The sequence below is a fragment of the Pollicipes pollicipes genome, unplaced genomic scaffold, assembly GCF_011947565.3.
Source record: "Pollicipes pollicipes isolate AB1234 unplaced genomic scaffold, Ppol_2.1 Scaffold_7231;HRSCAF=8579_pilon_pilon_pilon, whole genome shotgun sequence".
In the NCBI taxonomy this organism is placed as follows: Eukaryota; Metazoa; Arthropoda; class Thecostraca; order Pollicipedomorpha; family Pollicipedidae; genus Pollicipes; species Pollicipes pollicipes.
In genome coordinates, this window is record NW_023597034.1 from 6,235,395 (window position 1) to 6,252,685 (window position 17,291).

General features: G+C 51.5%; 1 protein-coding gene across 1 annotated transcript in view; it reads right to left on the reverse strand.

The window, feature by feature from the left end:
- Positions 1 to 4,964, reverse strand: part of LOC119109318 (rabankyrin-5) — a 127,541-nt gene extending 122,577 nt beyond the window's left edge. Inside the window, exons 1-4 of the mRNA XM_037232925.1 lie at positions 4,799 to 4,964; positions 4,518 to 4,624; positions 3,310 to 3,505; positions 1,174 to 1,283 (exon numbers count right to left, since the gene is read on the reverse strand). Of these exons, the coding sequence (XP_037088820.1) occupies positions 1,174 to 1,283; positions 3,310 to 3,505; positions 4,518 to 4,530 (319 nt within the window). The 5' untranslated portion in view covers positions 4,531 to 4,624; positions 4,799 to 4,964. The remainder of the gene's footprint in view (positions 1 to 1,173; positions 1,284 to 3,309; positions 3,506 to 4,517; positions 4,625 to 4,798) is intronic.
- Between the last annotated feature and the right edge of the window lie 12,327 nt (positions 4,965 to 17,291).

Below are 17,291 nucleotides of genomic sequence, written 5' to 3' on the forward strand. Positions count from 1 at the left end.
CCAGCCGTCACGCCTGTTCAGAGCAGCGGCGCTGCGTCCGCCAGTCATCCGTCCTCGGCGGGCTGTTCGGTCACGCCCGACTGGTCCCAGGGCTAACACGGCCCGGCGGGACGCGCAACGACCGGCGCGCGACGGCCGACGGCACGGTCACACACAATGGACCCGGCGGAATCAGTGCCAAAAGTCTGACTAACGGTACCCACGCAGTCAGGTGATCAACGAGTGAAAAGGTTTCGACGTCGGGCCCATCGCGAGCCATGCAAACGTTTTTTTAAAAGTTTTTCCGGTGATAGCCCCAAACAGGCGTGTTACCAAGATGTTTTTAAACCACTTTGTGCAGCGAGCAACCCAGACGGCTAGTTTTTAGACGAGTACTGTCGGCTGCTCAGGCCTGTCACGTGAAGTATGGACTGGGCACCGCCGATCACTTTCAGGCTTCCAGTCGACCCTTGCCATTCCGCGTCAGAATTCGGGCCAACGGCGGGCCGTAATCTGGTCCACGGCTGTGAGCGGGTCCGCTAGAGCTGACAGAGTCATGCACTGAGCCTTCACGAGAAGATCAGCATTCAGTGAGACGAGTGGGGACAGGGTGGGCAGTGCCAGACTCCCGCGCAATGATGGGGGCGGCGCCCGTTACCAGACCCAAAGAAAACGATGCAAATGACGGGGCGTTTTACCCCTCCGCGATGCAGATTGTCCGCAGTGCGCCTTCAGAGCCAAATGGGCAGCGGAACAGACTCGACCAGTCGGCGTCCGTCCACACCAGGAACCGCTACCCCAACACCAACACAACGGCACGGTTTAGAACAGTCGTACGAAAGGATTGGAACGAGGTAGCATGACGGATGGCATAACCGTTCGGGGGATCGGCCTTGCCTGGCATGTTAGCATCCACACAGCTAGCGCACGGTTTACAATGTTCCCGACAGGTCACCAGGCATCGGGCGCAGCCCACAGAGGCGACATCACAGGCAGCCACACTGACCCAGTTCGGAGACACCGGCCAGCGATATCACAGACAGCCACACTGACCCAGCTCGGAGACAACGGCCAGCGATACCACAGGCAGCCACACTGACCCAGCTCGGAGACATCGGCCAGCGATATCACAGGCAGCCACACTGGCCCGGCTCAGAGACACCGGCCAGTGATATCACAGACAGCCACACTGACCCAGCTCGGAGACATCGGCCACCGATTTGACGCCCCAATGACTGCCGCGGGCCACGAACACGAACTTGTGCCCCTGGAACACCTGGTCGCCGACCTTCACTTGCAGGTCACTGGGGAGCAGGGCACACACTGAGTCACTGGAGAGCCAGACACACGGCTATACGGTGTTCAGGCGTTGTGCAGTCACTCCGTGGATAGAGCGTGGGAGCCGAAAGCGGCCAGCCGCAGCCACGCCGGGTGAGAGGTCCGCTGACTTTGATATTGTGTGACCTGTGACCTGTGTCAATTGTGACCGCGTCTTTTCCGACAGGCGGACAGACTTCACCCCACGTGACCATGTCATGTCGCAATTATTTTAAGTCAGTGCTCTCGTAACGCGAGCTCCGTGGCCTAACCGCTGCATTGTCTGGGCAACACACAAGGCGAGCGTATATTGTTCCGGCGGCATGCTCGTGCCAATACCACATTCCAACGCAGCGTTCTTCCTTCCCTCGCACTAGAGAAGTCACAGAAATACACTACATAGATTTCAGCTGTCAGTGGTCCGGTGACAGGGGCACGCGGCTGCCTTTGCACATCTAGGGTTTGGTCACTGCTCTGCGGACCATGGTGTTGTATGGCTTCAAGCACGGTGAGCGCTGCTTATGACAGTGTTCGTACATATAACGTGCCTATGCCTTAATATGCCAGACGCCATTATTCAGGTCCTCATAAACTACGTGTAAATGTTGGCTAAAGCTTCTAGCACGACTCCGAATAGCAAATACCATGAGGTGCAGGGTGGTTTGCGGTGGCAGGAACTATAGTTTGACATAAATGACCGAATGCAATTCGTACACTGTCGCCGCTTTTGTAGAAACAATGAAGCAGACGGAACGGTCGGTTTCCTAATCAGAGCAGCTTCTCCACGCCCCTCGCAGGAAGTGGAGAGAACTACAAGGACGAGCCAGCAAACCGGATATAAGCCGAGCAATTTGCTCCCGCATGACTTCGTGCCTCGACAACGCAACGCCACTTACACCTTGGAAAGGCCGTCTGCCTTTTCCATCAAACTGAGGCCGGTGAGACCCCTGCTGTAGCGTGGGCGTCCGTGCAGGAGAAGCCACCGCGCCAGCGAGTGCAGCTGACCCCCTCACAGAGGGTGATACTAATCCCTTCCCGGTCAGTTACAGGTGCAACCATGGATCAGGGTGTTGGTATCGCTAACTGAATTGCAGACGGCACATTCCTCTACCCCGTGCAGTTGGTTTCCTAACTTTATTGCACCTGTTTGTTGAAGGCTGACAACAGTGCTTAAACACGCACCAAAATGGTTGCATCTATACTTTGCGAATGAGCACACATGACTGGACGCACGCAATCCACACTCCTAACAATACGAGAGTCATTCTCTTTTGTGTAAAAGGCAGTCTCGCAAGAACGTGGCGCACCGCCAGCCGCCTTACGGATGAATGTCCGCAACTTCACGCGGCGCGGCTTTTAAAGATTAGCGTCTCATAGTCCTGAGAACCGTATACAGATGAGACCAATGGTTACAGAGACAAAAGCTTCAGAAAAACGTGACGTCCGAGCTATACCGGCCCACTCAAGCTTGACGTTTTCTACAGTCCACATTACTCCACACAGACACGGGTGTCCTGCGGGCTCGCTCGAAGTCGTGACACAGGTAAGAAATCATCCTTTTGACGCCGGTAAAGATGATGACATCAGCGCGGTTTCCAATGCAGCTGCCAAGGGCTGGGAGTCACTTCGCTCCGAGGGCTTTTGCCAGGCTGTGGTCAGACTTATGACTGCTCTATCAGGCTGATGTGCTTAAGTATGAGATGGTGGCCTCATGCGCCTCATCTCCCCTGATCTCGTCAAAACATCGCTTCATCCTCGCGAGTGGCACCGACACATCCCTCGCCCAGGAGGTTAGAACGTTGGCCGAACGTAAGGCCAAATGCTCTGCGCCTCCCGTCCTCCCCATTCCCTGGAAGTCGAGGCCCTGCAGTCCACTGTGTCTAACCCAGAAACTAGCCAAAGGGACAGTCCGCCCACTTGCACTGCTTGGAGCAGCCGTCACCCCTCATCTGTCCAGTGCGGAGCAGTCCTCCAGCCTCACCCGAACCGCTGGGGGCGGTCGTTCCGCCTCACCTGAACTGCGTGGAGCGGTAGAGGCCAGCCACGGTGGCGACAAGTGAGGCCACGTAGCCGCCGCCGGCTGGCTCTGCGCCGCCCGACTGAGCCAACAGGATGGCGTACTTGTGACTCACGTCTGCCAAGTCACGCTGCAGACGCACGTACTCCTCGCGCAGCAGAGACAGGTGCAGCTGCAGCTTTTGCACCTCGCCTGTGGCAGGCAGAGGTCAGAAGGTTGTGGAAGGGTGAGGGTCCCACTGCTGGTGGGGAGAAACCCCAGCTGGGGCAGGGGTAGTGTTGTGGAAGATGTGTCCAAGAATTCTGAGACTACTCTCAACAGAGAAGTGACAGGTTCAGATAAAGTGGCACATGAAGTGGGTGCTCCTGGTATTAGCAGATTGAAAAGATATGTGATCATGAGATAATTTGCAGCCTCTTCACATGTCATGTGGCAGCAATTTCTCAAAAGATCATTGGTGTCTGTGAAGACCATTGGTCTTTTACTCTAACCAAAAGCACCATGAGAACAAAGAGTTGCTGTAAACTCTACTTAGATATTATTTTCACAAACACCTTGATGCACTATGTAAAACTTAGCATACAAAATTGCCATAAATATTCATCATGAGGGGACTGTATGTCAATAATCATCATAACCACTGCTAATGTTTACAGAGACAATGAGAAAATCAAGTACAAAGTAGAATTATGGGTAAAAAAATTATGCATAAAATACAGAACGGTATTTATGCATTCTCACAATAAGGCAAACCAGGAATAATCATGACTTAAGGAGCCTTACAGCAAACTATGCACATCTTAGTGCTATTTCACCATAGTAAAATATTAGGTCCTAAGACAGTAAGCATGGTTATGAAAGTGACACACACTGTGAAGATGGTAAGCCATGAAATGCTTGTGATAAACCCTGAACTTTTGAAACTTTGTTGCATCCACAGTGCAACCAAAGGCCTTGGAGACATGGCAAGCACTACTATGAGCTTAGCTATGGCCATGGAGTAATCCACTGAATAACAACTGTGGCAGTGTGCTGGGAAAATGATGCATGTCAAAGCAGAACAAACAGGCCAGTGAAAAGACCTTTATGACTGGTGTTTGAAATCTGACATGACATTCATCCAAGGGGACTTTCATATCTCTATATACTCTGAAGCATAACACTTGTTACAGGCTCTTGCATTTAAGCCTTTCAAATGACTTACCTTGACCGTCCATTGTATTTTTGGCCGCAAGATACGCAACGCTGGTAATACTTGCACAATGCAATCAGAAGCTTCAGGTCGAAAAGCTGATGAATACTTCCTGAAAACTATACATACTTTCAACTAAATATGGCTGGATGTACAAGTTTTAAATGTGAATTATACATGCTAACAAGAATTGCAGCCACCTCTCATGGCTATTCACTATATAACTACCGAATTTCCGACCGGATTTTGCTAACCGACCGGGACTTACGCCACTTCATCAATACAGCACGAACCTAACCAAATTCGATAATGTCCTTGCCACTTGTTCCGCACAGTTTGGGTGACCCTTAGTGGTGCACTACTTCGAGACGTCTGCAAGCAAGATCAAACTATTGTTACGCGAAACATTCCTACACATCCCCATGCGCACCCGTCGGACCCTGAGGGAGGGGAAAGTGACCAGAACTGCCGAAACACAACACGATGCGTTTTACACTGATTGTTATGCGATATCCGCATTCGACTCCGTTGCGCTGTTATTGTCGCCCGAAAAATGGGTGGAATCAGTGGAATTGTGCTTTGTCTGACATCTAGCGGTCACTTTACAAACATAGCTTTGCATGTTGTCCTCGACTAAAGCGTCGCTTCACGTTCGCGTTCCCCCACCGACAAAGTACGTACGGGTTTCAGGCACGGAAGCATTGCGGGAGCAGTTTATCGGGTAAAGCCACCGCATCAAGTATTCATCATTAATGAAATGATAGCTGGAAGTCGCAGGCGTAGTTTAAGAGCCGCAACCCAGCTAACGTAAGCAAGAAAGCCTGCCCGTCTTTATTATGATAAGGTGTTAACCATATCCCCACGTTCTATGTCTCATCCCCCCCCTCCCCCTCCCTTCCCTCTTAGGTACCGAGGGGCCCGAAGGGCTCCTCGGAACTTACGATTAGGGGTCCGATTTGAGGGCTCGAAGGGCCTGAAAGGTTGGCCGGTGGCCGCATTTAGGGGCCCCGGCCCGCAGGGTTGTACACTCCAATGCCAGGCAGGACGTCCTGCGCGCGATCAGGCGCCTTCTGAGTCGATAAAGGCCTTTATGTCTGCCAGACACCAACAGTTACGCACAGTCTGCTCCGTGGCGGTGTGTGCCCTAGAGTCAATTTCCCAAGCAGAGACAAAGCCGGAGCCAGCGATTTACATTGGTCGGGGCCCCATAGTCGCAAGCGGTTGCCATCCACCCCGTGTCGGTAAGGGACGACAACCTGCGGGGACGGGCTTTCAAATGACATTCGGAGGGTCATTTACACCGATCGGAGAACTCATGAGTCGACTTGGGCCTATCTGTTGGTCAGACACCACCCGTACCGTACAGTCGGCTGCTGGCCGGTATGGGCCTGAGACCCCACTTTCCAACCAGCTACAAAGCTTCCCAACCAGCGGTGATTCCACTACCCAACCAGCAGTGATTCCACTACCCAACTAGCAGTGATTTACACTAGTTGGGATCCCTGTATCTGCCAGGGGCTCAGAGTGCCTAACATAGGGCACTCTGCTCGCAAGGGGCCCCGCACCGGCCAAGGGTAGTGTTCGATGACGCCCGAAGAGGGGCCCGAGTGGTCCAACGGAACCGACCATCAAAGGCCGGATTGGAGGGCAAAAGGGGCCGAGTGACTGTAGGTCACGTAATGGTGAGGACCCTCTGACACGATGCGAGTGTCCAAGTCCGCCAGAGAGTTTACGAGCATCGAACAGTTGGCTCCCTGTCAGTCTGAACCCTGGGGCCCATTTCTTAAGCAAGGTCGAGGACTACGATTTGCATTGGTCTGGATTCATGAAAGAGTGGTTGGGGCCTTGTGTCGGTCAGGGGCCAACAGTGCATAACGGGGGTTATGTGGTCCTAGTTGGTCGGGGAAAGATTTGCTCAACAGAGACGAGAACGGGACCCCAAATGACAAAGCGCTTCTTGCGTTGGTCGGGGCCCTCTGACAATGAAAGGAAAGATGAGAGCCTATGACGGTTGTTCAGACTGAGGCAATGGAAAATTCCTGTGTCAGTTAAGGCCCCCAGTACCAAACGGCGGGCCTTCCAGCCTAATTCCAGCATGGGCCCTTTAAGCCAAACGTGAGTCTATGTGCCAATTATTGGACTAACTACGACGATCAGAGGTGTTGTTGCATCAATGAGGGTTCCTGCCTCTATCTAGGGTTAACTGCGTGACTCAGAAGGCTTTCTGCGCCAGGGTGACGCATCACTCTAAGGCCCTCCGGGTCGATTAGGGGATCCCGCCCCGTGTCGGCAGAAAGGCTGCTGGAAGACGCCACGCGGTAGGACGGAATGGCCAACCAGCCCTTGACCGACAACAAGGTGCTCCCTAGAGTTCTTCTCAAGGGGATCTCTCTCGGAAAGAAATAATGGTCTCACAAGTGCCGAACTGAGTGGGCCGAGGTGGATTTCAAAACGAACAGGGTCATTCCATGTATGTCTGAGAACTTCTGTTATTTTGCAGAGTCGACTAGTGAAGCAAATTACGTCAAAAGGTTTGAGCCTGCACCCTGCAATGAAAGGAGCAAGGACAACGGTGGTTTGGGTTCCAGTTTCCGTAAAACCGAACCGCGTTGGACACTGCAAGAACACCTGGCGCCAGGCGTGCGCGCGAAAACGACTCGCAAAATAATTGTTCTGAATGTATTTCAAAATCAATTCGCCCCATTCAAAGATGAGACTAGGTGCATCTTTTCTGCAGATTTGAGGTTGTTCTCGGGACGAATTTACAATCACAGCAACACGAAAAATAAAGGTTCCACCTTTACTCTCCCGGTTCCACCACCAGATTCCAGCGCTACTTCGCGAAAAGGCCAATCCGTTTTATCATCAATTTAAAGTCGTACAGGTAAAATATACCCCTGAACCACCTTCTAAATGTACAATTTGACGTGCTTTAGTGTTCAAATGCACTTTTTCAGATGCGTCATCATTTTTGTCCACCCGTGGGCCACGGCTTAGCGTTAGTCGCGAGGCCGCCGCTGCGCGGCCCACAGGGACTGCCACGCCTGGCGTCGAGGTTTTTGTTACCAAGTTGCGAACGCACATGCTCAAAACTATATTACATAATTTATATCACTATCCAATTTTGACTAAACGTTGAACATGTCCAGACTTAGCCATGGTAATACAAATTAGTAGCCAATTTCTATCTACACTCGCGTGGTCCTTAATATCTCTGCACAGCCCAGATAAAGATTCTGGCAAAGCTGATAAATTCTATCGATTTAGCAAGAGTCCATTGAATCTTTGTGAAATAAGGAGGGTCGTTGCTTTATTTCATGCAGTAGTTTGACGCATGATTTCTTCAGTTTGTTGAGTAAACTTTAGGCAGAATTCATGTCGCGGTAGTATGAATGACAAAGCGTAAAATGAAAGTGATGGAAGGAGAACATGCCCTCATCAGTAAATGTGCTATATATATATATATATATATATATATATATATATATATATATATATATATATATATATATATATATATATATATATATATAGATGTATGTATATATATATATATATATATATATATATATATATCCGGCAACTTTTGTTTTGTTTGAAGGGGGTCTTAAACTATCATGGGGCCTTTTGTCAACCCTGTGCCCTCTTCTTGTCAAGGCTATGACTGCGCGCCTGTAGGCATGTTTGTAGGCATTTAAAGCATATCCAGATATTTGGCTCGTTTTGTACTCATCTCGACCAGCAACAACAAAAACAGGACGATTCATGCAGAGTAAAACTATCACAAAGGACGCACGCAAACAAACACTGCGTTCGTAAGTACCTAGGGTGCCGAACCCAGCCGGTCTTTCAAAATCATGTAAAAAGCATGCGTTTCATCTCACGGCGGCGGAAGTCGGTGCGATTGGGGTAACTGTGTGGGGGCGTAGTTTTGTAAAATGAGTTGGGGGCTGAACGGCGAAAGGTGACGAAATCTTCCCACAAAATAGCCAACAAATGGAATTTATCCCTGATTTGGCCAACTTTTTCTCCATTTTGGGGCTGGAGCCCACTTTAGGGATTTGGACTGCCCCCCCCCCCCTCCCCAACTGAATAAGAAAGTATGACTCTGTTACCGTAGCTGTGAACATGAGGGTCAAAAGTGTTGAAGTTTGTCGCAATGGACAGGGCCCGCATCGTGCTATGAGAAAAAATGAACATAGAAGTTCTGTTCATTTCATTTTGACTATCAATTACTTGGAAGATATCCACAACTATTTACACTATAAAGGATGTGCAGGTGCATAATCATTAACAATGCTAGCGTTTTATGACACCATCACATGTTGAGCATTTAACGTCAGGTGCCCGCCCCTATGGGGTTCTGTTCTTTGTGGGAATGTTTTAACATCCAACGTGGTTGGACGATTGGACCTCGCAGTCAGCCGTTGGTTGATGAAGACGTAACACTATACCAACCCATGCAGACAATGTCTGCGGCAGACAGTGGCGCTTTCCATATCCCTTCCCACCAATAAAAAAACAGCTCGAAAAAAATGGAACTCTGCCACCTCACATAAATCCAGTTACGCGCATCACAGTGAGCCGAATTGGCCGTGGCGTTCACTTGGCCTCAGCAGTGGCAGGTCACTAAGAGTAGGCCCATCAGTGCACGACTCGCTGGCGTACGGCGACGATATGCACCAACACACGCAGCCAGCACTACTAAAGGCGGGCGCGAAATGCCTGCAATCGAACGTCTTGTGGACATTGTGAAATACACAGCACTGTGACGCAGACGCCCGAACACGACAGTTCGGAAATTGGTGATCATGCACCACGTGACCATCAGGTGCCGCTGCAATTGGGCTGCTTGTTTGAGGAACACATATTGTGTTTTATGGCGATGTTGCAACATGGCATCACTCACAACGCTCACCCGCCCGAAAGAGCGTTCATTCGTACCTTTAATATGCACAACGCGTCATTGATTGCAGGAGGCCCAAGGCATTTTTGACCAGGCAAGAAACAGAACAATAACATAATGTCACCGTTGTCCACTCACAATTCAAAGTGGTCTCACCCAGAGACAGCTTAGACCGCGTCCTAAAAGCGAAATCAATGCGCAGCACCGGTGGTGGCGCTGTCAAGTCTTCTTCCCATCCATTCTGCACCCCCAAATGAGAGTCTCAGCTTCACAAGTGCGCTTATCTTATGTGACAGGGGATTCGGTGTGATGCTGCGTCTTGAATTCGCGTCATTTTTTCCTGGATATCTGCGCTACGCAACATTAGCCCCACTGGGGCGAGAAGAGAAATAGTCCCGAACTCCGACGCCTGCCAGGGACGATGCATATTTCCGCCGCCAGGCAACATGGTGTTCGGTCTGTTCCACTTCACTGTTGCATGTATCACCACGTCAGGCATATCTCCGCCGCCAGGCAACATGGTGCTCGGTCGGTTCCACTTCACTGCTGCATGTATCACCACGTCAGGCATATCTCCGCCGCCAGGCAGCATGGTGCCCGGTCGGTTCCACTTCACTGCTGCATGTATCACCACGTCGGCATATCTCCGCCGCCAGGCAACATGGTGCCGGTCGGTTCCACTTCACTGCTGCATGTATCACCACGTCAGGCATATCTCCGCCGCCAGGCAGCATGGTGCTCGGTCGGTTCCACTTCACTGCTGCATGTATCGCCACGTCAGGCATATCTCCCCGCCAGGCAGCATGGTGCTCGGTCGGTTCCACTTCACTGCTGCATGTATCACCACGTCAGGCATATCTCCGCCGCCAGGCAGCATGATGCTCGGTCGGTTCCACTTCACTGCTGCATGTATCACTACGTCAGGCATATCTCCGCCGCCAGGCAACATGGTACCACGGTCGGTTCCACTTCACTGCTGCATGTATCACCACGTCAAGCATATCTCCGCCACCAGGCAGCATGATGCTCGGTCGGTTCCACTTCACTGCTGCATGTATCACCACGTCAGCATCTCGCGTGCTTGCAGTGAACCCGGAAGTCGGACGCGGGAGCGCTTTTGTGGGCTACCTGAGTCATTTTACCCTCCGCTAGCCTGCCAGCCATTCAGCCACGCAACCGTTCAAGGAGCAATGGTAACGGCATCATGGACATCATACCAGAGATACAGAATGCCTTCGATTTTTGTTGTTGATTTTGGACGGCAGATCACGAAGATGCAATCGCATTTATTGCAATTCGTGACGAAAATAATAACGTGAACTCTTGTCATACTAATCAAGATATATATATATATATATATATATATATATATATATATATATATATATGTGTGTGTGTGTGTGTGTGTGTGTATCTTGTTATATTATGCGCAGCTATCAGCTATGGCTTATTCACGGACAAAGCCGTTGTTGAATTTCCCCTCTTAAAAAGCATTCATATCGGTAGCTAGAAACAAGTGGAATCAGTTAAACGCGACTGTCGTGGCAAATGAAAGTCATGCTTGCCCTCCAAATCTGTGCACCGGTGATGCGTCAACGTTGTGCCGCTTGTGTCCTGCTGCGTCACGAATGTCTTTAGTATGGAAACTATACCGGTGCTATAATGTGCGCCATAGCACGGAAATTGGACGTTTTAATAGTAGCACATCGACATAAGCACGCAGTGAATTAAGTACTAATTGCCAACAAATTTAGGGGTTATCAAAATGTCACCGCCTGATTACATTCAGTAATTGATGATTTTCGATAGCAAAACCCCGGGCAGGTTAAGCATTCAGAGAGGGGATAAAAAAGGTCACCTCATCCTCGTCGTATGCCATCAATCTTTACGATGGAACGGCACAGAATGGCGTTCAGTTCCTGTCGTAACCATCGGTTATCATCCGGTTCCCCCATAGAGCCACTGGAATTTTCGGTCTTGTTTTTTATACTTAAACCTTCCAACAAAGACTTCAAGGATAACACTCTACGCAATAAATGAAACCGCCCGCGCAACTGCCCTAGCCAAGTCAATATGATACGGGTTCGCCACTGTGACCCCACGCCATCGGTGCTATTATGAACATGACATCCTGAGCCAACGCCTGGGGGCACGCAATCGACATCTGCCCTATCCTAGAGCCAAAGTTGTCGCTGCTATCTGCCACGCAGTTTGTAATATTGGAGCGCCCAAAGTCCCAGCTGGAAAGTTGGGAACAACCGATCCCCGGGTGCGTCATTCATTACGTCACTTATATTAAGATTCATTCATAACGTCATTCGTGACGTCACCTCACGCCCCGCTGTCTCCGCAGCCCGCAAGCGTACAGAGGCGCTGCCGGTCCGCGCGCCTGAGAACTGCACAGGACCCAGCACCTGTTCAGAGTGGGGACCGGGTCAGGGGGCTCGCCTGTGAAGTCCAGCTGGGAGCACTCGACCCTGGCGCCGCGAGTTCCGATGATCGCACCCGTTCCGAGGCGTCTGTGACGCGGCAAGGTGCGGCGGCCGGGGAGCCGCTGGGTTTGCTGGCTCGGCGGCCGAGGAGCCGCTGGGGTCGCTGGTGCGGCGGCCGGGGAGCCGCTGGTGTCGCTGGTGTGGCGGCCGAGGAGCCGCTGGGGTCGCTGGTGCGGCGGCCGAGGAGCCGCTGGGGTCGCTGGTGTGGCGGCCGGGGAGCCGCTGGGGTCGCTGGTGCGGCGGCCGAGGAGCCGCTGGGGTCGCTGGTGCGGCGGCCGGGGAGCCGCTGGTGTCGCTGGTGTGGCGGCCGAGGAGCCGCTGGGGTCGCTGGTGCGGCGGCCGGGGAGCCGCTGGGGTCGCTGGTGTGGCGGCCGGGGAGCCGCTGGGGTTGCTGGTGCCGCGGCCCGGGGAGCCGCTGGGGTCGCTGCCCTGGAGAAAGGCTCGGGAGACCGGTGAGGCCATGTGCGACACTTCTATAGACTGCTTGACAGCGCACGCCAGCTGGACTTACCACTTCCCATATTATTACCTACTGGACATAAAAAACACGCGACGATAAATTGTCCGTCGCGATGGCTCAGTTGGTCAGACCGCCTGCCTTCCGATTCACCCACCCGTGGCAGTGTGAGTTCGAGTCGCTTCACGCGCTCGCTACTTGCCATTGACAGGTATGGCCTGCGGGCGGTGGCAGCGGGCGCGATAAAGGTCAGATGACGTCAGAGGGCAGGACGGACCGTGCCGGGCATTGCGGTACGTTAAGATTTCGCCACCGAATTCTGCCGTTGACATGGAATTGCGCGATCAGATGGAAGGGTGTCGGCTTACGCAATAAGCACTGCTCAGCCTGAGCCCTGATCCCAGTAATCCATCCATTGAAAAGGTTCTGATTAAATCTTAAAAAAGATGAGCTTTAGACTGAATGAATGCGTGGTTATATTTTTCGACATTTTTACAGTCATGTAACGCCGGTGCCAGGTGCACTCTTTTAAGGAAATGTTCTAGTCCGGCTGTTGGCAGCTGCAGATGAGTGTCTGCTATAATTGCTAGATGGCACATAGTAGTGCTGAAATAGTGCTGTGTGATGTTAGTGCATAGCAGTGATGCAAAGCATTTACGACAGGAATGCGCTACAATTTAATGTTACTTTTATGCGAAATAACGGGATGAGATAGTAACAATAGCCGTGCTCCTCGTAAAATAACCAGGAGAATGCCGTGTTAGATACGGCAGCCGGCGGAGTGTGTTTGGCTTACGTGTCACTAACAACTTACGAAATAAGGACACAACGGTGCTGCAAATATTTATGCACAGTGCATTGTATTTTTTGCAATCATGCAAATAAATATGCAATGAGACCATTCTCAATGGCCCGTTACACATGCCCATGCTTTGTTTCTGTTATCTCATACCTCTATTCCCTTCATGGTAGAGACTTCAAATGGCAACGTGGATTAGTCATTAATACATATTTTGCATACGTGAACCAGAGAATCATTTCTCTCAAGTGATGCAGCCCAATCCCCAACAGTTGAGGATATAGAGCATATAGTTATTATTACGTTTAGAGCATATAGCTACTATATGCTCTAAACGGAGTCGCAATCCGCTTCAGTTACAATCGACTGTAATTTGAGCTGCAATTCTGTTTTAACCATAACGCGGCAGGTTTAATACGAGGTTGTTTGTGGCATATGATGACTGTACATAACCGGATTGATGTTTTACCCTCGTGTACGCATTTTCCGCTCTGGTATGACATCCAAAATAAATATCACAATGAGGATGGCTTTTCATCTAACAAACTTCACCTTCTAACGCCGGCCGAGAATACGTGTACCGACACAGGGGTCTGGCTGACCGGTCTTGAAAATCTGTGTATTGCGCTTTGGCTTGTTCTGAATTACAATTGTCAGCGACCTTTCTCATTTGAATCGGCAGAATTTGGACCCCACGCCACTTAATGTTCAGATGCTCCTTGCCACAGGCTCGCTTCGCCGAGTTGTCTGGACATTCTTTATCCACAGTCGCAGGGGCAATTCAAGCATTACATGTCACCAGCGAGCACAGCGTGCGTTCACAATTAAAACCTGCACCAAATACAGCAGATCTCCTAGTGATTTTCGGTTTGTGTAATGCTGCGCAGCTGGCGGGGTGTTCGATATCCGTCGCTGGTCCGGTGTATCCGGCAGAAATACAGGAAGGTTCACGTGTTGCCGTAGCCCAGCTCGATATTAATATGCGATGAAATGCCAAGGCAGGGCTCAAATATTCGGCGCAGCTGAATGCCTAAGCGCCGGCTTCTTCAGAAAAGGCTACTGCTACAAATGCTCACGGTAAAATATGCATAGCTTCGTCCTTGAGTTAGTCGCAACAGAAAGTATTTCATCATCAAACACACATTGCTCTTTCAAACCATGGTGACCGAATCGGGCGGGGGGGGGGGCATGGTGCCGCCCTCTTATCTCGTGGTCGTTCTTATAAAAGTCGGGTAACCGAAGAGGAACAGTTGTGAGAGTCATCGGCTCGGTGGTCGGTGTTTGACCCGCGCGGTGGTGCAGATGTCCAGCTAGCAACGCAGCCGTGCTGCTCCTTAGCACCAGCACGCTGATTCATAACGGCTACCTGCGCTACTCGGGACTGTATTAAATATTTGGTTACAAAAAAGTGGTCAAGTCGACATCCTTTACAGCTCCCCAACTTTACACGCTGCCGAGTAAAACGCGAAAGGCTAAGACTGAGTTGACTGAGTGGCGTCATCGGCTACCCTTGTCTTGCCTTAAAGCACTACACGACAGACAGCAGCCTTCCCTTTGCTCTTTGAAAGTTCTCAGGCTTCCAAGTTTTCGCCGCCCAGCTCCCGCGCCGAAGAACCCGGTACGAGAACAGGCTGGGACCGGGACTGAGTTCGGGGCCGGCCCGACCACGCGGCGTCAGCTGGCGGCCGCGGCCGTACCCGCCCGTCGCGCGTGGTGCAACAGTTCACCAGCGCTCGTGCCGGCTGTTTATTGACCCAGCGCCGGGCGCACGGCCCTCTCAGCGGTCGGCCGACGAGCCGCGGTCACGGCGGCACTGCGGCGGAACAGCGGCGAACGTGACGCTCTGGGGAAGGGCGTGATCCGAGGATAGGGCGGTGTCGCATCCCCCAGGGAATGCTGCGGGAGCGCATCAAGCTGTTCCTTATAACCATTGCCTGCAGGGTATTGCGTTTTGTGAATGATCCGCGTTGGCTCACGCATGCGTATTGATTCACGTATTGTATCGCCGTGGACCATCTCCACGGAATGTGATTACTCTTGGCGCAGCGTCAGCGTCATGCAAAGAGTGGGCGCAAGTGCTGAGCAGGATTATCGACATGTAACCACTCTCGCAGGTATGCACACGGAACAAGCTGCCACTGTGTTACAAACAACAGACCGCGCTCAAACAGCGACATCGAAACACAACAATACGCGCCATCAATGATGCAAAAATAGCTCACAAAAAGCGCAGAGCATCAATCATGATCGCACACTAGGCCACAAGCAAAGCAATCTTTTGAACGAGCCGAGCCCCATTCCGAACATATCTGTGGGTAACTTGTTGTACAGGCAGGGACACGGCATGCAAAACATCGTCTACCGAACTCGAGTTGAATGTGTAACGTGTGCAAGCGGTCACGCTCTAGTGGGTACCTAGAACGAAAATCGGAGCTCTGGTTGGAAAAAGAGACCAAAGACGACGGTACACCCCACCTGCCCACAATGTGGGCAAATGCAGGATGATGATGCAGATAACTGCTTGGACGTAAGCCAGCCCAATCCTCCTAAGATGTTCGACTTGATCAGTTTTTCGCCTCCTAGACACGACTTGTGTGCAAATCGTGAGCTCGTGCACAAAATTAATTGAGTTTGCCATTGCCATCACCATACTCCATTTATTTTGTCGCCGTGATGTGTAGGATCACCGATCAAGACACTCGATCTAGGCCATTTTGATGAGCGCCGGCACCCGTTACGCAATTGTAACTGCAGTCGACAATTCGACGAACCCTCTCAGCACCTTATCACGGCCCACAGGAGCTCCACAATAATGCGCCAATCCCGTGAGCAGCCAAGGGGAGGAGGGCCCGTTACAGCCGCATTTGTCTTCGTTGCTTACCAGAGATGTGTCTGGACAGAAGGAAAGAAAAAAGAACAGTGGGGTTCGGTCTCACTGAGCTCACAGCGCTCCTTTATGGAACGCCGACATACGGTTGGGCGCCATTTATGTAGTTGTGAGATATTTCTCCGTCTGTTGACTGGAGTTTAAGATGTAATTTATGCTCATCACATGAAATGTACTTGCATCTCCATTTCTGTAGAAAAAGGTCTTGCCCTCCCATTAAGAAATCCCTGTCTTCATCAGTGACGCCGACCAAAACAACCGCCAGGTTTTTGTGCACACTTGTTTAACTACTACATCCTCTAATATCACCATCTCTCACGTCAATTGCCGTCAACAAAACGCACCAGCCCTCCCGGGAACGCGGCGAGAGGCGGCCCCGGGCGTGGCCGGCCTGTCGGCACCGGCCCCGGCGTCACCCGGGCAACTTTCGCCGGCGCGGCGCGTCGCCGCCCGGGCAGTCACGGCGACTCAGGACGCGGGCAGAGGGCCGCTTTTTGTGGGCCGGCTCGTCCGGTGGCACCCACCGCCGAGAGTGACGCACGCGGCGTCGGGGCATCCGCAGGACCCGCCGCCGCCGGGCGCCGCTGGTGAAGGCCAGGGCAGGGCGCCCTGTGCAGCTGCCGCCGCGGGGCGTCACTGCACCGGGTCAATGAGATGTTCAAAGAGCTCACATTCCAAAAAGATCTTTGTTGGAGTTGGATTTCATAATGAACACGGAACTACGAAAATGGGATCGGGAACGGGCCCAAGCGTTTTGAGCCCAAGCGTATCGTAAATTTAGGATAGGGTTCATGGTAAGGCATGGAAAAGAAACCAATCAAAAATTCCCTGACATCCCCCCCCCTTCCTGCCGCCAGTGTAGGATGAGTTATCTCCGCTATGCAGTAAGGCGAGATTTACCGGCATGATGACCGACTCAGTGGCGTTATTCACCGTCATGACGACAGATTCAGCAGTATCATTTACTGACATGATGGCAGACTCAGCGGTGTCATTTGAAGCTTATCGATCCATCATGTTAATCAATGCATTTTCATCGCTAGTTTACAGATCATAGTTTACAGATAGTACACTATTTACGGTCGCAAGCACCTAGAGTCTATGGTTTTTAACGAGGAGATTCGCAGCGTCGCTTACAACCACATGTCAAATCAGCTCAACCGGGACAAAGCGAAATTCCTTCCCCCACGTGGCTTTACACATGTCCGAGGAATTGAGCTGACACGGCATAAATGATGCAACCGG